The following is a 23,171-nucleotide window of genomic DNA, read 5'->3' as shown; positions in this document are numbered from 1 at the left end:
ATTGTGAACATTCATGTTTGTGGTAGAATATATATATCTATATATATTCTATACACACACACACACACACACACACACACACACACTTGCTTGTTTGGTTGTTTAGCTCTGCTGGAGGAATCTTCTAGCATTTCCTTTCGTACTGTGTTTGCCAAACTTGGTTGTTGGTTAACAAAGTTTGAACTAATCTTTTCTATTCCTTCTTTTATAGTCCCCACATACATAAATCTTGGTTTCATGTCCCCTTTTGACACTTATTCATTGTCCAAGCTACAGGATTTATACCTTAAAGCTAAGATAAGCACACTGAGGATCAATGTGACGCTGTAGAAGGGAGAATAATCACTTTAATGGCAAGGATACAAAGAGCCCGAAAGATTCAAAAGAAACAGAGTAACTGGACCCTTCCTGCTGCACTGGGCTATCTCACCTATAGCAACCAACTTCTTTACCTTTTGTTTTCTCTCTCATCCATATTGCTTCTACGACATTAAATTCACAAGCAACTTCTTCAGACATTGTTCCTTGGCTACTAACTATAGATTGCACAAGGTGACATTCAAGACTACAGAAGGCAATAACACGTGTTTGTCTTCATTAACAGTATTAACATTGTTTCTCTTTAACGGTTAAAAAGGCTTATGTTGCATAAGTTATAGTTAACTGGAATACAATTAAGTTTTGACTTCTCTTAGAAAATAATAATAATAATAATAACATTATTTTGAAGTCCTACCAACTTCAACTACCTACCTCTAATTAATTTTGGCACAAACAAAGTGTAATGGAAGCAAGCTAGCCTTTACGAGGTATATGGAATATATCAAAAGAGCATACCCTTGGTATATACTTTTTTTTTTTAAGAGCATTGACTGAAGACAAAAGGAAACAAAGATGGTTAAAGTTCCTATGGGATTAAAGAGGTTGATGGTGGTGTGATTTGATCAAAAGCTTCCTGGCATTGACTCTTAACAAGGAAGGGTTGGAGCCAAGTTGGAGGGCGATATTATTTGAACTTGAGTATCGACTACATATTATATATATATATAGAGAGAGAGAGAGAGAGAGAGAGAGAGAGAGAGAGAGAGGGGGGGGGGGGGGAATAGTTGATGAGCTTAGCTATTTAGAAGTGAAAGGGTTAGCAAAAGAAGTTTGATGAGGTATAGCCATGGCGATAAAAGGGGAAAGGGACCCCATCCCGGGATCACAACCATGGTTAAGAAAACAAAGGCTAATGGGTAAAGGCGAAGGAATGATTACTAGGGAGGAGGCGGGACCCACATGTTGATCTTTTCTTTGCAGTCTCTCGTTTTTTTGACTTGGAAAAAGGACCCACCGAGGCCACTACTGTCTTTATGGATTGAATGATAAAGAGCACACGCACGTGGAGTCTGAGCCAAGTGACTGCCCAGACACAGTGAAAGATAGAAAGAAATTTAGAAGAAGAAGAAAAATAAAAAGAATATTATGAACAACAACTCTATTTTTAATTTTATTTTTTTTAAAAAGAATTCTCTCCCGAAAAATATGGCTTTCCATGCAAAATGTAATCCCTATCCTCCCTCATCTTTTATATATATATATTGTTTTTGAAATGCTTTACAGTCTCTTGATTTACAATTAATATATTAGTATATGATATGACACAAATAAAAATATAAATTTCTTATCTTGATAAGATTAGTATTATTTTTTACATAAATTGCTGTCAATCTATCAACAACAGTTGAGGGGACGTTTAGGAAAAAGTTATAACATTGCTCTAATTTTTTTCCTTAAATCCTTCCTTCCTCAGTTCCTCCTCCTTATCCTCTCTCTCTCTCTCTGATCTCTTTTCTCTCTCATAAGCATTTAAAGGTGGTTGCCCTACAAGTTCCACAAAATCCTTTGCTCAAAACTCACCACCTTAATCTCCTGCGGGTTATCACACTCCCATCACCCCGCCTCTCCCAAAACCCCACACCAGTCCACCACCACCAACCCCCTCCGCATATTTAAACAAATCGCCACCGCCACCACTTCGTCATCAAGCATTCCATGTCTTGATCTCGTCTCCATGGACCTCACCGGAGACGGCGGAGGGCCCCGCCGCCCAAACTTCCCCCTCCAACTCCTCGAGAAGAAGGAAGACAACTCCCCCTCTTCCACCTCCCCCTACCCGTCCCTTGCCATATCCTCCTCCGCTGCCGCCACACCTTCCTCCTCCTCCTCCCCCGCCGCTGCCAGCAACAACTCCGGGGACACCCCCAGAAAGACTCCTCCGAAGCGCACCTCCACCAAGGACCGGCACACCAAAGTCGACGGCCGCGGGCGCCGCATCCGCATGCCGGCCCTCTGTGCCGCGCGCGTTTTCCAGCTCACCCGCGAGCTCGGGCACAAGTCCGACGGCGAGACAATCGAGTGGCTCCTCCAGCAAGCCGAGCCCGCCGTCATCGCCGCCACTGGCACCGGCACCATCCCGGCCAACTTCACCTCCCTCAACATCTCCCTCCGAAGCTCGGGCTCCACCATCTCCGCCCCCTCCCACCTCCGCCACCACCACCATCCCTCCTCCAACGCCTACTTCGCCGCCCCTCCCCCGCCTCTCCGAATCCGCACCACCGATTGGGATTCTTCCTCCGCTCCGTCGACGTCGCCCCCCATGTTGATTAATTTCCACTCGGGCAGCATAGGCCTCGACGCCGCCGCCTCGTCATCATCCGACGCCGCCGAGATGGCGCGGAAGCGGCGGTGCGAGCAGGAGCTGCAGCAGCTCCAGCAGCAGATGGCCGGATACAGCCAGAGCCAGATCCCCGGAGCTCTATGGATGGTGGCCAACACCAACAGCCAAGCAATGGGCGGCGGCGGCGGGGGAGGAGGAGGTGCCGACTCAATTTGGACCTTCCCGCAAATGGGGACCACCACAATGTTCCGCGGCATGAATTTCCCAACCCCAATGGCTTTGCTGCCAAGTCAGCAGCTAGGGCTCGGGTCTGGTGGTGCCAGCGGCGAAGGCCACATGGGAATGTTCGCCGCGCTCAACGCCTATCGGCCCTCGGCGGGATCGGACGCCGTGCCATCCGGGTCGCAGACGCACGGACGTGGTGGCGGCGGCGGAGATCGGCACGACACGATGAGCACCAGCGATTCATAGGTGCGGTATTGGATCCCATGCAATGCATGCATTTGTTATATCTATAAATATGCTCGCGCGCGAGGAGAAATGCACATTGCTTGCTGTGTTCTTTAATTAATTTGTGTGTGAGTGAGTGAAGAGGAGGGGACTTAAATTCTGGGGAACTAAGTGCCTTGATGGTTAGTTTTGCTAGGTATCTTCGTTTCTTTCTTTTCCCATTTTTTTTTCCTTAATTTCCTTTTGGATTTTTAGACCATAATGGTGAGCTTTTGATTCAACCAAAAAAAAAAAAAAATTATCATGTGATACACTTCTCATATTTGTTAACATCTCATTGCTAAGTGAACTCCATTTCCTACTCAACGGTTGGTTGGAATTAAGATGTCCATGGAAATTGGACGTTTTTATTTTTCAACCGTAGGTCACCAATGCATACCGACACTCCTCCAGACATTAACACATGGAAGAGAGAGAGAGAGAGAGAGAGAGAAAGCTTCTTCTCAATAATAGAATGTATAGATTGAGAGAGAGAGAGAGAGAGGGAGGCGAGAGCACATGAGAAAGAGAAGGATCCAGATGTTCTCAGCCAATGAGAACCAGTAGGTGATCGACTTAACAGTGAGTCAACTACGATTCTTTTTCGTTCACTCAGTCATCAGATCAATGATTTTTGTGGTAGATGGCATGGGCATCTCTAACCTTTCCAGCATATTAAGAATAAATAAAATAACAATAAACATATCATCACGGACATACATATAATACTTAAATATATATATATATATATATACAAGTTATGTGAGTCTTACCTGTTAAAAATAATTCATATCTATACTATACTAAGGGGAACATTGCTTTCATGTAAGCTGATATATACCATAATGGCTGTTTGGCAATGAGTTCTGAGCTCCAGGGTTGCCTTCTTTATTTTTGGGTGTGTGTGTGAGTGGGCTCACCCCTTCTTACAGGGTGTGCAAGATGGATGCGAACAAGGAGCATGGGGGAAAAGGCCAAATGAGTATAACACCAGGCTAGACCTGTCGGTTGTTCTGTTCCTTATTAGAGCTGTCACATGTTGAGCTGAATGCGAGTTGCATCGAGTAACCCTAACCACATGTGCCCTTATCCCCTTTTGAGCTCCCCCACTCTCTCTTACTATCTTACAAGAATGGGACTTGTCACTCCCTCTTCCAACACTTCACAGATGATACATAAATGCTTCTTCCTCCTTGAGAGAGAGAGAGAGAGATTTAATTAGTTTTGGCTTATACTTTATACCATGCACTTCTAATCTGTTATTAGTTAGTAGTTTAATATATATTACTGTTGTTATTTCTATAGAAGACTGGATATTATGAACATGAAGCAAATAGAGTTAGATTTTGTCGATTGTCAATGGCTGTTGAAGGTGATCTACTTTTTCTCTTTATGCATGTTTGAGCCTCGGCAGCTTTGTGGTGAAACCAGAGAAACTTTTCTCAGTGCATGCTTATAATTCTTTCTTTCCTCTTTTTCTTTTCAGAAAGTTTTGCCTCAGCTTTCATTGCCTGCTGCTCTTTTTGTTCCTCGAGGTTGCAGTGTGATTTTTGTTTGATGGGTTGATGATAAAAGCTACATTCTTTGGACTGTGCAGGAATGTATGTAGATTTCAACACATCGAAAATATTCTTTTGTTTCTTAAAATGGTTAAGAAGTAGATGTATGGCAGTGGAGGTCAGTCATATCTCGACCTCCAATAGAGTATCAACTAATTTTGAAGTAGCATTATGAGATCATGGCATTAATATAAATCTCAATCAATGTACATGGTTATCATTCGCGATACATAATTTGCAAGTAAAGTTTGTTGTTCTTCTCTATAAGTAGATGAGATCTATCATCGATATGTTGAGATTGAGACTTTAACTTTAATCTTTACAGAAATATATGATCTCAGCAAACACTTGTATTGTCATTTTAGGTGATAGTTCACGGCTATTTACATTATCCCGTGGTAAAAGACTAGAATAATCACTAGTGCTAGGGTGCTTTTCATGTAGTATATTGAGAAATAAAGGTTTTATGTGCTTCAAAAAGATGCAGGATACTAATTAAGATCCCCTATAGAATGAGTTTGAATAAACGTTGATCTATATATAACCTTATAAATTCAAGTTTTTACACATGTTTGAAAGAGAAAAGAAAAGGTCCAATAAAGAACTAGTTTCAAGAATTGGCTGCGAATGGATCAGTAATGTAGCTAAAAATCGTCTAAGAATGCAACCAAATATTAATATCTTACTGCTGTTGGTTGACCTTATATATATATAATGCTTACATATAATGTCATTGCCAGGAAGAGCTCCTTCTCTATGCATCAAAAGAGCAGCTCAGGAAACGCATCCAGTTGCAGGAGCAGCAGCACTAACAAACCCAACAGCTAGCATAAGATGACTCCTTTACAAGCGATCTCATTAAGGAGAGGTTTAAGATGCATTAGAACAAATTTGCAAAGACTAAAATATGAAGAAATATATGGCTTATTCCTACCTTGCTCTCTCGTTGTTATAACTCTCAAGCCACTTGGGTCATCGTCGTATGCATGGCATCTCACTAGATTCACATCGATTAGGTTTCCACTAGCTTCTTCATCTTCCCCAACGAGCTCCTTGATCTCTTTGTCAATCGTAAGTAAACCACCCTAACCACTAATTTGGAGCCACGTGTGCGGTATTGCTACGTCACCCAACCCCGTACAAAGTTTGGTAAACCTCTAAAGTTCAAGTAGTAATGCTGTTGTCTCCTCGGACAAATGGTGCTCATCCATTCCTCAGTATACACCTTCGAGTTAGGACAAGTAACACATGACAAGTAATCACTGAGCCTGAGTTGCGTTTCAGGGCTTCAGTGTGGTCCAGCAATTGAGAGGACCACCATGCAATATAGCCTGTGTTTCAAACTGGATGCATAGCCTGTGTTTCAAACTGGAGTCTCTCTCTATCTAGTCTCAGCTCTATCTATGTAATAGCCAATAAATAAGTTTGAAGAACATTAATTATTAGAATTTGTACACATATACATATATAATAGAGAGAGAGAGAGAGAGAGAGAGAGAGAGAGAGAGAGGGTTTGGTTTAGGCCACCTGGCTCCACAAATAAGTGCCAACCTGAGTACTGTTGTTGTCCAGTGTAAGCTACTCTCTCTCACTCATAGATTACGGAATGTAAACTTTGGAACTTCTTTTTTCTAATACTCCCTTAATTATATAAAATCTCTCAAAGATCTCTTCTCATTAGTTGTCTGTTTAAAAATATTATGTGATTAATTTTATCGTAGGGAAAAAAAAAGAAATTAAAGGTAAAATAATAATCTTTTTTATTTTTCATCTGGCAACCAGGACAAGAAGATGAGAGATTTTAAGATAGTTGTGGTCTTGTGAAGGTCAAAATATAATAAAATAAATAAATAAATAAATAAATATGAGAGTAATTATGTAGAAATGAGGAATAATTTATAAGATAATTAACGTTGTTAGAATTATGAGAATATATTCTTTTACCGTAAAAAAAGGAAGGCGTAGTAAAGATGCACTTTCCATATAGTGAATGATAATTACTTGCTTTAAAAGAATAAATAAAATTATAATTGACGGAATAGGTTACGATTGACAGAGTATTTACATATCATTGCATGTAAATTGACAATTGTCGCCCTTGCTTTATCTCTCGAGCTTCCTCTGCTCCGAAACTTTTGCAGGGATATTATTGTAATTGCAGGAGATCCGCTAATGTAATATCTGAGCCCTTTCCTTCTATGCTAAGAGAACCCTCTTTTAGTAGTGCAAGAACGAACGCTTCTCTTTCGCGAGAGAGAGAGAGAGAGAGAGAGAGAGAGAGAGAGAGAGAGGGATTTGGCCGAGGAGAGATGGACTCGCGATCGTTCCTCACAGTGATAGCCAAGAACTTCGATGTTCTTGCTGGGTAAGAGTTTTGACTATATAAATTTTACTTTATAGATACTATTCCATTACATAATCGTATTTCTTTTCGGTGATTTGAGCCACAGAATTCATGGGTTCCATTATGTAATTGTACTTCTTTTAATTATTCCGCTGTTGTAATTCTGTTTTCCCTCTATGGAGATCAGAATTGCCAATTGAAAACGCGTTTTTATGTAACTTAATTGCAATTTTGAAGAATAATTGCCGGATTAATGGGCTGAAGATTCTTTCGCCATCTTCTCTTTGTCATGTTTACTCCTTGTTTGGTCGATTCTATGATGCAAAAGATGTAGCTTTTCAAATTCTCTGCTCAGACTTGTGGAATTGGATGGCTTCTTTGCAAGTGCAGTGAGTTGCACTATGTGCACACAGATGATCTTTTCTTGTTTATTTTTCCTTCGATCAATAGGCTGTTCAATTGTAACGTTTACATTTATTTGGTTTTCTTGTGATGCTAACTGTATATATCTTTGTTTCATCTGCAGGCCATTAGTCACACTTGTTTATCCACTGTAAGTAGCATTGATAATTTCATCTCTATAAGGTGCTGGAATTTTAATCTTTTTGTGTGTGATGAGAATGTGTGTTTTGTTGGTGCCTTGGTAGGTATGCTTCAATCCAGGCAATAGAAACGAAATCCCCTGTCGATGATCAGCAGTGGCTCACTTATTGGGTGTTATACTCGTTTCTCACGTTGTTTGAACTTACTTTTGCAACTATAATTGAATGGTAAATGCTCCTATCATTTGTTGCCTCTCCTGTCCCAATCAAAGTATGATACACTATATGCATACGCTGAACACATAGGATGGCACTGCTCATCAGAATGAAGCCTTTTAGTTGCAAGTTGCAATGATTAATATTCAAAATGTTTGCATCATACACTATATGTATATTCTGCACTACAGCTGACATATTTAGATTCTACTTCACAGGGGAAATTTGCTTATCTACTGTATCAAAAATTAGTTAGTTTGGTCATTTAGTCATGGGATCGATAGATGCAATAAAGGAATTCTCATATTTGGATGGTTAAATTTATGCAGATTTTAGACCTAAGGAGGAGACATAAATATATGAAGATAATATGTGTGTTAATCTTTGCATGTCTTTTGTTGCATACGTCTCTGTGTGTATATAAAGTGGATACATGTAATTGAAAACTTCTTGGGGCTTATAGGATAAATTCCTGAAGAAATTGTGTTCAATCTTTTTGCTATAATTTTGAGTCACCACCCTGACACAAAATGCCCACAACAACAAGAGCTGATTAATAAGCGAGTAAACTGCTACTTTTCTGCTCATGAAGTACTATTTGTAATATAATATGCAATATACTATTATATCTTAGTAAATGGCATAGAAGATGCAAGAAGTCATGGTGGATCATTTTGGGTTTCCTTTGCCAACAACATCCAACCATCTAACAGTTGTCACTGTAGTGGTCGGGTTGGCTGTCATGGTGGCGGCTATTGCCATTTAGTACTTGCTAAGGAGGAGGGGCGGTGATGGCTGTGATCTTGGCAGGATCAGTTGCCCCTCTAAATTTTTCTTCTTATTTTTAGATAAATAAGATAGAGTCAAGAAGTTAAAGAAATATATACGCAAGAAGTCATGTCATGGTTGACCATTTTATCATTGCTGTCGTGGTGGTTGGGGTAACTGCCATGATGGATGGAACGACCATTGACATCTACTGCATGCTGGGGAGAAGGTGGGGATTGAGATGAATGTGACCTTGGCGCAATTGGATAAGAATGCCGAGAAGGATCGAGGCTGATGGCCTCGATAGACAGCATCTCCATGGGGGGTTTTTCCCTATCTATTATTACCAAGTACCTTGTACTTTAGTGAGATTGGAGTTTAGTTTAATTCTGCAACATTATGTAATGCTTGTTGCAGGCTTCCTTTTTGGTCCTATGTAAAATTCTTCTTCAACTGTTGGCTGGTCTTACCCTACTTTAATGGAGCTGCATATGTTTATCAGCATTTTGTGAGGCCACTATTTGTGGAACAACAAATAGTAAACATCTTTCACATCCCAAAAAGAAATATTTCCACAAGACCTGATATATTATCAGTTGCAGAAAGATATATTGAACAGAATGGACCAGAGGCATTTGAGGAGCTCATAAGCAAGGTATGCTTGTTTAAATAACATAACACTGTGACATTCTTTTTTTTTTTTCTTTTTCTTTTTGTAGCAAAATTTTCGGATATAAATAGTTATTGTCATTAGAAGGTAACATTTGAGTTAAATTTCAACATCTCTGGACACCTTTTTAGAACCATAGTATTGACTCATTAGTGTTTATTTTCAAAGCAACTCTGGCTCTGCATTGGCTGAAATTTTTTTGATGCACATGAGTTTCCTTCAATGCGACAAGTGAATTAAATAGCTACTGATGTTAATTCTGATGTCCTCAGAGGTGGAATCTTAATATTGCTGCTGCAGTCTTTCTTTATTAATTGTTACCAATATTATTTTAGTTCACTTTTGCCAAAGATATCAGCTCATTGTCATGCTTTCATGAAGTTGAAACGATGTGCTTTTTGTGCAGACTGGAAGGGCATCATATTCTAGGGTCAAAGGGCCTTCAATCTTGCAAGAGGTAGAGGTTGAAAGAGAATCAAAATCGTGGAATCAAAGTTCTCCATTCTTTGACGAGGATTACCGATATTAAATCCAGACCTCAGTGCATCTCCTGCAGGTGAGCATTAACACCTTTCTAATCCTGAAATAAACCAAACTTCTTAAAGTTGTTCACATCTTCATGTCAGAGTATATATTTTTAAATAGAATCAGCAGAACTTCACCTAGTGTTTCGCTTTCTTCAAAGTTGTTAAGTCGTTTAATTTGCATGCATAAATGACGATCTTGTCATCTTTGGCAGCTCTGTTCAAGCTTCACGGTGGTGAAAATTTTTCCAGTTTTCCAACTAGAGAATGATATGATCACTACCAGATTTCACATATAATCCAAAGACTCCCTGTGTAGTGAATAGGGAGTGGTCTTATCTACTGATATGTCGGGCTTCAACAAATTGTATTTATCTCTGTTATCAAAAGAAAAGAAAACCTCAGAAGTTTTATACTTTTTCTTTAAGAAGTATTTGTGGATAAACTAGTATGCTTACGGATAAGATGGAATAGTGATGTAAATTTAACCAGGTTATTTGACATGAAACGGAGTTTGCATTGTCCATTCATATAATGTTTGAGCAGTATATTAACGTGCTGTAATCCATCTGCTGGGTGATGGCCTCTTCCGTGCATCAAAAGGATGGAATTGGCTAACTAGATGTGGAGTTTTACTGCCACTAGAAGATGAAAGACATCTCAGAATCAACAGAAAACCAGAGAAAAGAGAGGGGATTATAAGGAGATTGTGAAATCCTTAGTCACAAACGAGATTTTATCTTAAAAAAACTACTGGCACTAGAACCTTGAAGACACTTTATGAGCAGTTTCAAGCCCCTCATGATTTACAACTAAAAAGTGAAACATTAGGAGAAGGAAAAAAGAACATATGGTATAACTGAGAAAAATGAAAATATACATTAGCCTCTGTTACAGCATCTATTGTTCTCAAATCTAGAGTTTGCCAGATTCCTCAAGTCGCTTAAGTCCTCCGTCCTCACAGTAGTTACTAATGTCAAAATTTGTGACAGCATGGACTCCCCGCAGTTCAATAGCTGCAATGTCATATGCTTCAGCGGCTTCTTCCTCGGTATCTGGTTTTAATGGAATACAACAAATCTTCAGCACTATATCGTTTTGTAGATTTCCATATAAATTAAATGTGAAAAATGAAGACTAGACATAAGAAATACCCACCAAAAGTTCCAAGGTAGATGTCTTTAGCATCCCTGCTGTCGCCAACCCGGCCTATTCGGGCTTGCCATTTACCATCCTTCCGTCTTCTACCACGAAAATCCACCAAAGCAGAAATTGGGTCACTATGAACTACTATTATCATAAATGCAAAAGTTAAATTTTGCTCTGAAATTGAAAATTGGACCTTGTTACTCCTCTGTATATTGAAGCTCCTCTGGAGAAACAACTGCTTTTCCTGTCATGACAAATCTGCAATTAGTAAGTAAGAAAATGAAAAGACAAGCACTAAGAATCCGTCCGCTTAATGTACCTCCTTACATAGGCCACAAATTCTTCTTGAGACATGGTCTTCATTATCTCAAGTTCATTCTCATAGTCTGAAACCTGTAATATAAGAAAAGCTATCAGCAAGGTAACATAAGTGAGGATCAAGGACTGAAAAGATATGCTTATTCTCCCTAAGTAATTGAATAAAGAAAAGTTATTTAGTACTCTTACGGGGAAATTAAGTTTCGCATTCGGGCCTTGACCCCAATACTTGAGAGCTGCAAGATCATGTGCTCGAGCTGCCTTCTCTTCAGAATCATAGCTGCCTATCAGGCCCAAAACATTATAAAACACAAATTTGTACATGCAAACTTTAACTCCATATGAGTACGGCTTACCTAAGTAAACTGGATCATCACCACAGCAAGACCAGAAGCAACGACCCAATAAATGCCGTGACCCAAGGAAGAAAAAACCCAGGGTAAAGAGAAAAGAATGAACATTTAGCAACAGCATTAATTATTCAACCCTCAGCTAGCATGAATCAACTAAAATTGTGCAGGTTTTATAGTGTTTTACGCAAAACATAAAAGGGGGAAAAAAGACAACCGCTTTAGAGTTATCCTATGACAACATATATTCTCTACCAAAGACAATTCATTACTATTTAATTAACAGATTTCATCAAAATACACAGCAAATAACTTTGGGCAAAATAAATCGTATAACACAGGCCTAGTGATTTATGACTCACATATTTAATATATTACAAAAAAATTAGATATACCAAGAACTTTCATCTCCCTTACTTCATTAGGCAAGTCCAGAAGCTTCAAACAGATATAAGACCAAGCAAGCCAATCTCATTTACCTAAGATAATTTTCAGTTCCTCGTCATATTAAGTAGTTTCAGAACTTATCAATTTTATTTTAAATAAATGTAAACCACCAAATTTTGTTCACTAACTATTTAACAGTTTCAGATCTCTTTCCTGAGATCAGATTGGCTAGTACTCTTCAATCTCAAAAGAACCATATGTTTTATCTAAAACTATATGATATCAAAGGCAGCACATGGAAAATAACTTTCAAGTTTCAATGTAACAGAAATGTCTAAGTTTTCATGGATTTCTGAGATCACCCTTTAAAAGAGTTCTAAGGAATATCCACCTGAAAATATCAACAAATAATTCGCATTCAAAGACCTGTAGCCATATAATGCTACCTGTCATGTCTTATCTCCCACTGTTTATAGAATGTGAATGATCTAGAACTTCAAACTCTCGGAACTTAGTGTAGGCACAGAATTTTCAAGATTGAGCTAAAATTCATAGTACCTTCCTTCCACGAAACAATAACTTCACCTACTAATGAAAACAGCACCATTCTGTCTAAGAAAGCTTAGTACGTTGAGGCATTAAAGCATAACTCAACAAATAATGACCTAAAAGAACATGCCATCACAAGGAGGGATGCAAATAAAACAACATTACCACTCAACCATTTGTCTAATAATTTGACTAACACTGGACCTCGGTGATAGACCTCCACAAGCTTAGACAATAGAAAACCAGAAATATAGGTCTTCAGCTTGTCAATACCATAACCTAACTAGAAAAATCTATTCTGCTCGGTTATCAAATCGAAGTTGCTACAGTCAAGTTGCATTCACTTTAAACCACGTTTAGTTTAGATAAGCAACAAACATCTCCCACTGCAAACTAAGCAATGTTAGTATTCTTGCAAAATATAGTATGATAACTTAAAATTTACCAGGAACTAGTAAAATTTACGTACAAAGCAATGCACAACATACCATGCTTGCCTTTCCGTTTGCGGCCTTCCACTTGGCTCGTATTGTCCCACAGATGCGCTTCAAACTTGCCACTCCACTTCAACCTACACTCACAACCAAAACCCAAGTCATACACAAACACGAACCAAATCAGACACCATAACCAACTCAAACCAGCTCCTTTCCTCCGTTCTCACCTGGTAACTCCATGGAAGCTCGACGACCTTGGGGCCGCGTACTTCTTCATCGCCGCAGCAAGAAGAACCCCGACCTTCTTCTCCGGGCTCTTCGCGGGCAAAGCGACCTGGGAGCCATCCTCGTCTACAGCGGTCTCTTGAATACCGCCGCCGCCGCCCCCGACTTCGGGCGCGATAGTGGATATCGATCCTTCGTCGCCGCCGGTCTTCGCCTCGGAATCCAAATCAGCGACGACTTCGAGAAGAGGAGCGGGAGGAATTGTGGAGGGGCCCTCGTTGTCGTCCGATGGATCTGGTGGTGGTCTCTCCGGTTCGCTCATCTGTGGAGAAACCCTTTCTCTCGCTTTTCCCGAATCTTGAGACACTCGTCGTCGAAAACCCTAGATCTTATCAAATGGATAGGGTGTGCAATCGATCAAGGGCTGTCGCTTCCCAATGCGCACGAATCGTGATGCGGTAAGCACGGTTGAAAGGGACGCAGACTTCCGAACCGCCTCGTTGATCGTGATTGAGATTCCAGCGAATAAAACGAAGGGCATCTAATCTAATAGCACGAAAATTCCAGCCATAGAGGCCCATTAGCCCATCATGCAACTGAGCCCACCTTATAACAATGTCGAAATTGATTCAGCTAAAGCCCGGCTCTAGCAATTGCATGATTTTTTCTCACATCAGAGCTAAATCATGACTTTAATAGTAATAATACCAAGGTTCAATATATAATGTAACACTAAGCATGTACATAGAAAATTTTAATATAGTTCTAATGTCATTTGCATAAGAATTTTCTCAGCACACAACCTAACTGGTTATACACCAAGTATTAACTCGACGTCGTTTTCTGAAAGAGACAACAATGCTGTAAACGTGGGATCACTGGATGTAGAAATAGATTAAAGCCAGAATAGCTAGAATTCCCAGTGTGAGCAAAAATAAAATCTTTCCCAATTTACGCGAGCAAACCTTTTAATGAATGCGAGCACGACGCAATCGCATTGCTTGATAACAACAGTGGACTGAGTTTAACAACAGAGGTCTTTGTTCATTCGTTCTATTATACATGATTAGTGCCTCTCAGCCACTGGATAGGACTTTACTCGGTTTCATCAGGTGACAAACCTAGTGATCTATTAATAATTTCATGAGCTTCCAGTAGCGGGGGTTCCCTTACATCCGCAGCATATAATATCTTCTGGATTGCTTTAGTCATCTGGCAGGAAAAGAAAATTCTCAATCATCCATTGCCCTGAAAAATATGACCCTTAACCATAAAGGACATGATCGCTAAGACTAAGAAAGATGAAAGAAACATATACTAAATTGGCGATCCAGTATAAGCATTCAATAGGAAATTAACTTTCCTACTTTCCCTAATACTTTGGCACTTTTCCTTGGAGCAGCCTAAGGAAGAAAATTACCAGCACAAATATGAGGTTAACAAAAACAAGATCAAGATCAATAGTAGTGTCGCATGATTTACCTTAAAAAGAAATAGTATTGCGGTGTGATTTTAAGTTTATAGGTACTTGAGCAGAATGATTTGATGGCATATAAAGCATTATTATATAATAGGGTAATTGCTTTCAAGGTGAAAGAACAGTGTTAACAAATGTCTTCTTGACATAACCAATGAATTAGAAATTGAAAGATAACACAAACGTTGACCTCATTGTCAAAGATCAGAGCATCACGCTCCCATTTGTTGAAAAGCTTCTTCTGACAATTAATAGTCAGCATTAGATCATATTCTATAGGGAAGAATTTAATAACATAAAATTCTCCAGATTCTCAGATTATTCTCAATGACATATTGTGTTGGCACCAGTAATTACTTCTACTGTCAGAAGAATTGTCTAAATTGGTTAGGCATGATAGAAATTTACCGGTAGATGTCCCAGCTCAGATCTTTCGCAGAGTATCTCAATATCGCGTAACTTTGAGAAGTAGAAATCTCTTTCTTTTTCCATATTGTCCAAAGAAAGTTTAAGATCTGCAATCTGCATTCCAGGAAGCAAATTGGCTGATGGCTAATTCGGTGAAAGAAAAACTATGTTAAAATGAAGAAACATAGAAGGTCTTAAAAATTAATCGTCAAGCTTAGAAAATACCAGCAGATTATGTTGGATTCCAAGGATCATGACTTTGTGGAATTCATACTTGCACCCATAAATTATAAGGTAAGATACAGAAATATTTTTCATATCAAAATGATACATGTCTTCCAACTTCCAAAGTATAATAGCCATTTATAAAAAACTAAAACTGTTGGCAGAAAAAGTCAATGAAATGAATTCACTTCAATCATTTCAAATTTGTAGAGTCCCAAACATTCTGACTGACACCTTGAAACAACAATTTATGTAAAGATAATATCAGCCTCTTGGCTTATAAAATGCGGTAAACTGGAATGTTTTATTAAGTAAATAGCAGCCAGAGTTGCATAGTGTTTACCTTCTCAGACAGTTCGAGGATTTGTTCTGCAGAATTTTCTCCATCAGACATGGTGTAAACTTTTCCTTGTTTAGGACCTGTTTGGTGAAATAGTACTTGAAACATATTTGCAAAACATAGTGTCACATTACTTAGTGTTAATTAAGCCTACGCCAATTTACCAGAAGAAGTCAGACTAGCCCCATCTATGGAGACACGACTTGATATACTGTTAGCTTGCAGTGACTTGGAGGATTTGTTAGAACTCCTATGAGTCCGATCTTTTCCTCCCTTGTACCTTCTCTCCGTGGGATTATAGTTTCTGAAAAAGATAGAACATGTTTTGCTTTGTATATTACTCCTAAATTGTCGACAGCACAAAAACTCTGCAATCAGTTAGAGAAAGGGAGCATACTCATTCATAATTCCTCTATTTACAGAGTCACAGTATCTTTTCAGCCATTGCAGAAACTCCAAGTTGTCCAGTGGACGTCCTCTAACAAGCTTGTTGACATCAATATGCTATAATAGCAGCCAATTGCAAGAACAAGGAATTAGTCAACAAAGTTACGGCAAAAACAGGTTTCTCCTGTCAACTACCAGGCTTCATGTTTTATCTACTTATGTAATCATCAGGAGAAGAACAAGAACCAAAAATAAAAATTTGAACATAAAAAAGGACATCCAGGAAGATTGAACTAGCCTTTTCCGTTATGTGAGCCGAAGACCTGTGCTAATAGGCATACTTGTTCATATCTATCTATTCATATTTATTTGGAGGGCTTTTCTTGTCCTTTCTCAAGGGTGACATGTGAGGGTTCTATAACTACTCTTTGGGTATCTTAGAGTATATTGTCCTAGGGAGCTTCTTGGCTAGATAAAAGAGGATTTGTGAGGGAAAGAACAAGCTTGCATTTCTTTGTCTCTGAGACACAGAGAGACGTTATTTGTTCCAGGTTGTGATCATAGATTACTATATCTTGCTAACCGGTATTTTCTAGAGGTTATTCTTTTGTATTTATATTTTTAATGAAGTGCTATCTTATACTAAAGCTATGTTATCATTGTCATCTCCTTTACTAGTTTCAATCATATTCTTTGCAACTTTCCTCTGTTAAACAACTATCTAATTAACTCCACATCTAGGCCACTCCATCCCTTATTACGAATGCAGGAGTTTAATGAAATAAACAATGGCTCCCACAGTCCAACCTTTTGAGTCCTAATTTTAAACTCCCATACAAGAAGTGTAAAGACTAAAGATATATTCAATAATGACCACAAACAAAATTTGACTAAATATTGACTTGTTTTGTAAAATTCCATGATAGCTTACGGTTCTTTATCAATGCACAAAAGCATTTTCCATGCCATTTAAGTCACCATTTCTTCTCAAAAACAAGTCATCGAACAAATAGCATCCACCATAAGTCTGCCCTGAGTGACCAGCCCCACAACTAGCTAGAGTATGGTATATATTCAAGTTTTATGAAATATTTAGTGACTCAAGAAGTGGAAAGCAAAGATTCAGTAGACTCATCATTATTAAAATAAAGCCTCATACTTTTTCGATCCTCAACTTGTTAAAAACTTCTTGGAGAATCTTGTAATTCTGAATCATGTCGTACTCCGTCTTTGCATCAAAGTTCACCTACATTCCGAAGCAGGCATCAAATCTACCATCCATTAGACCAAGATCCAATAATCAAAAGATCAAATAAAGAAAACATGTAAACCTTGTGCATCGGCACGACTCCTGGATGAACCATATCCATCATTTGGCACTGGACTGCACCAGATGCTGCCTGCAATTAATTAAAAAAACGAGCTTTTTGATCCACTTAGTAACCGAGAAAAATGGGCCATTCTTGTAAGAAAAAACTATGAATCCATCGAAACCCTAGGAAGATTGGACGAAAAAGAATTAATACCTCCTCCACCTTGGTGAGGCTGAGCTGGAGCCTGGCGTTGATCCAGGAAAGGATCTCGTTCCTCCCCACGAAGTACGCGCCGTCCATCATCCCGATGTTTGCCGCCGCCATCGACATCCGACCGCAAACCGCAGACCGCCGACCGGCGAGATCGAGTCCTAGAGATTAGAGATAGAGAGGAAGAGGAGCTGGGGTTTAATACCTCTCTCCTCACCACCCGGGAGAACCCAGCTTTAAATAAAAAGAAATAGAATTATGTTGAGTATCAGATTATGGTCACCACAGAGAGTAGTTACCGTCTCTCCAGTAATGAGATAAAACGTGCGATCTGGACGGGCGAGATTGGGGTGAGTGTGGATATTTGTTTGGTTTGGGTGCAGCACGGTGACGGGATTCTACCATTCAAAAGAATTGTCTCATTGAGCTTTGCTTTATGGTGGCCTGCCTCTCTTTAATAAAATCGTGAAGACGTAACGGCCCAGCCGTTTCGTAGATGTATTAAAGCTTCCCTTGGTAAGGTGGGACCCGATAGGCCCATTAGGATACATCCAGCCCACATTCTTATCCTGTGCCTCTCACGTGACCTAGGGTTACATCCGGGAGTCATCTATATTAGGGTTTTAGAGCCGCCGTCTCCACTTCGTCTCCTTCTCTAATCTCTCTTGCATCGGAGATCAGGAGTAAGAGGAAAAGAGACGGCGGCGTAGCCAGCCATGGTGCATGTTAGCTTCTACCGCAACTGTAAGGCCTTACCCTCTTCTGATCTCACTTTAGATCTCAGTTCTCTACCTCGGTCTCTTTAATTTTCTTCAGATTTTTCTATCTACTCTTAGATCATCATTTTATTCAATTTATCAACGTTTTTTTTACTTTATCATTACCTTCTATTGGTGCGAATGTTACGTCTTGTGTAGATTTAAGTGGAAAAGATGCAGTTTTCACCCTACTACTAATGTTATTGTAGATGGGAAGACCTTCAAGAAGCCTCGTCGCCCCTACGAGAAGGAGCGGCTCGACGCTGAGTTGAAGCTAGTCGGAGAGTACGGACTGCGATGCAAGCGCGAGTTGTGGAGAGTCCAATATGCTCTAAGCCGCATCCGTAATGCCGCGAGGGAGCTTCTCACCCTCGACGAGAAGAATCCCCGTCGTATCTTTGAGGGAGAGGCTCTGCTGCGGCGCATGAATCGTTATGGACTTCTCAATGAGGAACAGAACAAGCTCGATTACGTTCTTGCCCTCACTGTTGAGAACTTCCTCGAGCGCCGTCTCCAGACCCAGGTGTTCAAGACCGGGATGGCGAAGTCTATTCACCATGCCAGGGTGCTCATCAGGCAGCGCCACATTAGGTACAAATAAATCCTATAGTTATTTACTTTGTTGTGATTCTGTTCTACTGCATGTTTGTTTTGGTTTGAGTATTTGAGCGTTTCATTAACAAATGCAAATTTATCAAAAACGGGTTCTTTTCTGTTTCAAATCCCATTTTGGATTACTACATTGGTTCCTATTTCTTCTCTTGATTCTCCAAGAAGTTCTGAATTTCTTTGCTCATACTATTTCGTGAGGGGTTTTGTTATGTCTCGAGATAGTGCAGACACATTGTCTAGTGAGAAGATTCTAATCAGGGTCTCGCAGAAAACAAAAATTGATATAGTTTTCTGATGCTTGGATAATTATTGGAGAATACACTACGCCACCCACATAGCTTGTAGGCACATCTACCCTATTTGAGCCCTACGTGATGGCCTTAGTGTTCTAGAAATGTGGTTCACTCTGCTTACTAGGTGCAAGCAAGTTTGAGGTTTCCTAGATATAGGAGGTTTCACCTTTTTCTTTTAGATGTTGGTAAAAGGCTGGGAAGATGAAACTAATCGTGGTGGTGACATGCAAAGCCAGGTCGTATTTTTTTGGTAACTAGTAGAGACTGTCTCATAAATCCATAATATTACTAAGATCCTAAAGATTCCCTCGATTTCAAAGACTCAGATCTATATACAAGTATTCAGAAAATATTATGCTTTGCTTTTGTTAGTTGTCTAGTTGTAAAAATTTCTTTCCTTATGAAGTTGTTGTCTATTTTGGGTCTTGAGGTTGTTCACCTACTGGAGTGTTTAATCCCTTGTGGATTAATAAATACTCACAAACATCTGATATTATGTTGTATTGCTCCAGGTCTTTTTGTTATTTCCTTTATTATATTTTGATTCAAACTAAGCTCAGTATAGATTGATTTGATAGCTAAAAGTTTTTGTATTTACCATTCTCGACTTGGCCAATTTCTGTTTGGATGTTTTTGTTCAGTTTGATAGCTGATGCACAAGTCCATTTCTTCTCCTATTCAATTTAATAGTCTGGCAATTTGGATTTGTACTACACTACTTGTATCTTTACTACTTTACTGGTTCACGCTAATTCTTCGTTACTTGATTTGTGCTGTTGAGCAACTATTTCAAATTGGTCATATCAGTTATTATCTACTTAGATGCTATTTTATGATGTGTTTCAAGACCTGCCATATCTACTATCTAATTCTTGTTGGACTTGAGGTAGTATCAGGCTAATCACTATCCTCAATTCAGTCTCCCTTTCTTTTCCTGTGCTACTTATTAAATATCGAGTCTCATTGTGTATTTCCATGCTGTCATCCATCATCTAGTTTTCTTTTGTCGTGCTTGAACTAACTGTCCTTGATTTCTTCAGTTGCCCATCCTCATTTTATTCCATCCAAGTTCTTTGTTCCTTGCTCTATTTATACTCTTTTACTCTGTTGTTCAGTTTATGTACTTTTATATCATGTTCCAATCTGAACCTTAGCTTTGTTGCAATATTTGACTTTCTTTATGCAGGGTGGGGCGCCAAGTTGTGAACATTCCATCGTTTATGGTGAGAGTTGATTCTGAGAAGCACATAGACTTTTCTCTCTCAAGTCCTCTTGGTGGAGGTCGTCCCGGAAGAGTGAAGCGAAGGAACCAAAAGGCTGCAGCCAAGAAGGCAGCAGGTGGTGACGGTGACGAAGAAGATGAGGAGTGAGCATCTGGTACTAGATATGTAGCCACTAAGCTATAAGTTAGATATCAATTTTTGCTTTTGAAATTTTCAGACTTTGGATGTCTTTTTTTCTTCTCTCCTGGCTTAACAGAATAGTATTTTTATTCCAGCATATCTCATTCCAGATCACTGAATACTTGCAGAGTATGTTTTCTATGTAGTTTTCATTCGCAAGTATTTTTTTACTGACATAGAGCGGTGATGTTACACTATGATTGGGTTTAGCAAGCAATGCGTTTATATATCACCCAGATGATGCTTCTTTGCTCAAGAGTTAGTGATGTACTTTTCACTGTAGAACTATCTCTATTATCACTACCACTTGCCAGACAATTCAAATTGTGAGCCCATCACTAATAATTTAAATCTCATGACAAGCGATGAATTTGGAAATTATCGTCGTGTTTGTGCTGCAGATGTGAACACTGGTTGTTTGAATGCATCTCGTATACCGTCTGGCTTTCCAAGGTGAGTTATAGCTTGCAGGCAACTAATAAGCAGGAGCTCTGCTACCAGAATTCTTAATTTTCCCAGGCGGCTGCGAATTCGTCTGGGGAGAAAATTAACAGGGCAGTGAGAAGAATTCTACTGGAATAACACCCCCGTTGTCGACAATCTTGAGGTAATTTGTCATTCTTGCGACGTCTTCAATATGAAAACTCCCTTTTTGGATGGGAGTAGTTTTATCTGCCAGTCAAATTTATTAAGAACTAACCAATTTATAAGTGAAGAAAGGGTTGTTCTAGGAAGAGAAGGAAAGAGAAAGGAGTCACAGAAGTGCATGTTAAAGGGGCATCTAAACAAAAGGTGGTGAATGGATTCCAATGCATCTTTATACTTTAAAACGTCTATTTTATGGATGCTACTAAGTAACCCAGCCCAGAAAGATTGACCTGCGACAGCTCTTATTGTAAAAAGAAATTAGAAAGGCATCTTGATCAATGGGAGATTGATCGACAATCCAAAACCCTAGGTCCCTCATTTCTTTAAATCTTTCTCTCAATCCTTTTCGTTTCTCCCCTTTCTGTTGTCCTTGTCTTCCCTTTTCTCCCAACTTCCTCTGGATTCACTTTTCTGTCCGTGAGGCATTCGACGTATGCGTCGCATACACTGTCGGAGCATCGCCGAAGCAATCCAACCCTTCCATCCGAACCCATAGTGAGTCAGTCTTCTGTTTTCACTTTAAATTAATCTCAATTTAGTTGCTTCGATAGTCATAATTTTCCGGTTCTTGTGCTTTGTATTTGTCGGAGAAATTCGACAAACTCGAGTAGTGTCCCGCTTGTCCGGGGAGATCTCTCCCACCTTGTAAAGCTCGACGGTAGGTACGCTCTGTGGGATCTCCAAGATTCTAGGGGGAGCAGGTTTCGAGGTCGCGTCCAGCGACCGCCGTCGATGTCCTTCTACTCTTGACAAGTTTAAACATTTACATGCTCGTACTCCGGTTGCCATATAGGTTCTCCTTGTGGCCGCCGAGCAAGGTGAGTGGGCCCATCGCCGTCGGCCGCACTGGCCAATAAGTCTCTTGCATCACCGCGTTTCCCTCAGCTCCCTCTACCTCCACTCTTGGGTGATTTAGCAATCTCTCCTACTCGTGAAGAGATTATTTTTTTTTTACTTCTTCTTAGGTTCTTTGCTAAGAACAGGAGAAAGGTGGGGTTGGGTGGGCCGCAGCCCTACTCTTTCTCCTTAGGTTTTGTGGGCTGATAGCCCACTCTACCCAAATGAATAGTTGTTGTTTTCTTTTCTTTTAATTTAATTAGATTTTTTTTCAAAATAAAATGTATTATATTGTAACATATTTTATAGTTTATTAGAATCTTAAGAGTTCATTATCTGAAAAGAGCTTAAACTAAGCACAGTGACTATTTTGTATATAAATGACTCATAAAAATGTGGGTGTAATTCGATCTATATCTTACCTTCCCATCTTCCTGTTTTATTACATCTAATTTAAAAAAAAAAAAAGAATTAGAGGGAATACAAAGCTCTAATAATAATTGTTAAATAGTTTACTGTGAAGCCTCAACTATAAAGAGAAATCGAACAGATGACCAATAAAGCCTCAACCACTGTGGCTTTTTCGTATGCTTCCACCGACCAGCATCGTTTAAACTCAGTTAGTACGTAGTGCGAACCTAACTTTAACTACCTCTGCAATTTTCCGTGCAAGTCCAGAGGGGAGAGCACTTATTACTCACGCACTAAAATCAAAGGCTACGGCTTTTAGACCTTTAGCTCTCTTTTTAGCCTTTATTTCCCATTACTAGCCTTCGCTGCACACTGTACAACATTAGTCCGACTCCCAAGGGCAGACTTGGAAAATTAATCCCTTTTTTTTTTAGAGGAAAAAAAATTAAACCTTCTTCGTTTATATATATATATATATCTAAGATCTCCTCTTTTTGCAACCGTTTATTCAACGAACTCCTGGGATCGCGGGGTCCGTTGAATGGATCGTGGGACCACGTAATCCCACTGGACCCCACGGCTAGCCCCATCCATTCCCCGGCTTCCGCCGCTGTTTCGGATCCGCGCGATCACCGATCCGGAACTCGCTTGTGCTGCTCC

At 39.6% G+C, this 23,171-nt stretch overlaps 5 protein-coding genes across 10 annotated transcripts; 3 read left to right on the top strand and 2 right to left on the bottom strand.

Moving 5' to 3' along the window:
• The first annotated feature begins 1,808 nt into the window (after positions 1 to 1,808).
• On the top strand, positions 1,809 to 5,587 carry LOC140777113 (uncharacterized). 3 transcript variants are annotated; one of them, XM_073121020.1, is made up of 2 exons: positions 1,809 to 3,133; positions 5,451 to 5,587. In XM_073121020.1, the coding sequence occupies exon 1, from the start codon at positions 2,057 to 2,059 to the stop codon at positions 3,131 to 3,133; it is 1,077 nt and encodes a 358-aa protein (XP_072977121.1). In that variant the 5' UTR covers positions 1,809 to 2,056; the 3' UTR covers positions 5,451 to 5,587. The 3 variants fall into 3 exon arrangements, with proteins under 3 accessions (XP_072977121.1, XP_072977122.1, XP_072977119.1); XM_073121021.1 differs by lacking the exon at positions 5,451 to 5,587 and adding an exon at positions 4,084 to 4,605; XM_073121018.1 differs by lacking the exon at positions 5,451 to 5,587 and adding an exon at positions 4,638 to 4,903 and having other exon boundaries at positions 1,810 to 3,133.
• Positions 5,588 to 6,935: 1,348 nt separating this feature from the next.
• Positions 6,936 to 10,282, top strand: LOC140779967 (HVA22-like protein a). The gene is made up of 6 exons (XM_073125326.1): positions 6,936 to 7,075; positions 7,581 to 7,607; positions 7,702 to 7,824; positions 8,998 to 9,235; positions 9,657 to 9,806; positions 9,990 to 10,282. The coding sequence occupies exons 1-5, from the start codon at positions 7,020 to 7,022 to the stop codon at positions 9,777 to 9,779; spliced, it is 567 nt and encodes a 188-aa protein (XP_072981427.1). The 5' UTR covers positions 6,936 to 7,019; the 3' UTR covers positions 9,780 to 9,806; positions 9,990 to 10,282.
• Positions 10,283 to 10,607: 325 nt separating this feature from the next.
• On the bottom strand, positions 10,608 to 13,658 carry LOC140778756 (AP2-like ethylene-responsive transcription factor AIL1). Of its 3 annotated transcripts, XM_073123610.1 has the most exons (8): positions 13,192 to 13,658; positions 13,016 to 13,098; positions 11,598 to 11,606; positions 11,431 to 11,525; positions 11,243 to 11,316; positions 11,117 to 11,167; positions 10,933 to 11,015; positions 10,608 to 10,829 (listed from the first exon to the last, which is right to left on the bottom strand). In XM_073123610.1, the coding sequence occupies exons 1-8, from the start codon at positions 13,509 to 13,511 to the stop codon at positions 10,690 to 10,692; spliced, it is 855 nt and encodes a 284-aa protein (XP_072979711.1). In that variant the 5' UTR covers positions 13,512 to 13,658; the 3' UTR covers positions 10,608 to 10,689. The 3 variants fall into 3 exon arrangements, with proteins under 3 accessions (XP_072979711.1, XP_072979712.1, XP_072979713.1); XM_073123611.1 differs by lacking the exon at positions 11,598 to 11,606 and having other exon boundaries at positions 10,933 to 11,018; XM_073123612.1 differs by lacking the exon at positions 11,598 to 11,606.
• A 136-nt stretch (positions 13,659 to 13,794) lies between these two features.
• LOC140778757 (microtubule-associated protein RP/EB family member 1B-like) lies at positions 13,795 to 17,768 on the bottom strand. Of its 2 annotated transcripts, none has more exons than XM_073123613.1 (8): positions 17,553 to 17,768; positions 17,358 to 17,426; positions 17,186 to 17,272; positions 16,037 to 16,143; positions 15,804 to 15,943; positions 15,643 to 15,719; positions 15,075 to 15,188; positions 13,795 to 14,401 (listed from the first exon to the last, which is right to left on the bottom strand). In XM_073123613.1, the coding sequence occupies exons 1-8, from the start codon at positions 17,667 to 17,669 to the stop codon at positions 14,285 to 14,287; spliced, it is 828 nt and encodes a 275-aa protein (XP_072979714.1). In that variant the 5' UTR covers positions 17,670 to 17,768; the 3' UTR covers positions 13,795 to 14,284. The 2 variants fall into 2 exon arrangements, with proteins under 2 accessions (XP_072979714.1, XP_072979715.1); XM_073123614.1 differs by having other exon boundaries at positions 14,301 to 14,437.
• A 386-nt stretch (positions 17,769 to 18,154) lies between these two features.
• On the top strand, positions 18,155 to 20,729 carry LOC140779483 (small ribosomal subunit protein uS4y-like). The gene is made up of 3 exons (XM_073124561.1): positions 18,155 to 18,293; positions 18,517 to 18,898; positions 20,399 to 20,729. Exons 1-3 carry the CDS (start codon positions 18,266 to 18,268, stop codon positions 20,580 to 20,582), a joined length of 594 nt encoding a protein of 197 aa, XP_072980662.1. The 5' UTR covers positions 18,155 to 18,265; the 3' UTR covers positions 20,583 to 20,729.
• Positions 20,730 to 23,171: the final 2,442 nt, after the last annotated feature.

The sequence above is a fragment of the Typha angustifolia genome, chromosome 15, assembly GCF_048772165.1.
Source record: "Typha angustifolia cultivar Huaian chromosome 15, ASM4877216v1, whole genome shotgun sequence".
NCBI classification, from domain to species: Eukaryota; Viridiplantae; Streptophyta; class Magnoliopsida; order Poales; family Typhaceae; genus Typha; species Typha angustifolia.
This window is presented reverse-complemented; position numbering and strand designations above follow the sequence as displayed.

Coding starts and splice junctions, on each gene's coding strand:
- LOC140777113 (XM_073121020.1), top strand. CDS start 2,057: ATGGACCTCACCGGAGACGGCGGAGGGCCCCGCCGCCCAAACTTCCCC.
- LOC140779967 (XM_073125326.1), top strand. CDS start 7,020: ATGGACTCGCGATCGTTCCTCACAGTGATAGCCAAGAACTTCGATGTT. Junction 7,608..7,701: donor GTCACACTTGTTTATCCACT/GTAAGTAGCATT, acceptor GTGCCTTGGTAG/GTATGCTTCAATCCAGGCAA. Junction 7,825..8,997: donor TTTGCAACTATAATTGAATG/GTAAATGCTCCT, acceptor TGCTTGTTGCAG/GCTTCCTTTTTGGTCCTATG.
- LOC140778756 (XM_073123610.1), bottom strand. CDS start 13,511: ATGAGCGAACCGGAGAGACCACCACCAGATCCATCGGACGACAACGAG. Junction 13,099..13,191: donor AGCTTCCATGGAGTTACCAG/GTGAGAACGGAG, acceptor TTGTGAGTGTAG/GTTGAAGTGGAGTGGCAAGT. Junction 10,830..10,932: donor CATCTACCTTGGAACTTTTG/GTGGGTATTTCT, acceptor CATTAAAACCAG/ATACCGAGGAAGAAGCCGCT.
- LOC140778757 (XM_073123613.1), bottom strand. CDS start 17,669: ATGTCGATGGCGGCGGCAAACATCGGGATGATGGACGGCGCGTACTTC. Junction 15,720..15,803: donor GGCTAGTCTGACTTCTTCTG/GTAAATTGGCGT, acceptor TTCACCAAACAG/GTCCTAAACAAGGAAAAGTT. Junction 14,402..15,074: donor CTGAGCTGGGACATCTACCG/GTAAATTTCTAT, acceptor TTTTCCTGCCAG/ATGACTAAAGCAATCCAGAA.
- LOC140779483 (XM_073124561.1), top strand. CDS start 18,266: ATGGTGCATGTTAGCTTCTACCGCAACT. Junction 18,294..18,516: donor TGTTAGCTTCTACCGCAACT/GTAAGGCCTTAC, acceptor ATGTTATTGTAG/ATGGGAAGACCTTCAAGAAG. Junction 18,899..20,398: donor ATCAGGCAGCGCCACATTAG/GTACAAATAAAT, acceptor TTCTTTATGCAG/GGTGGGGCGCCAAGTTGTGA.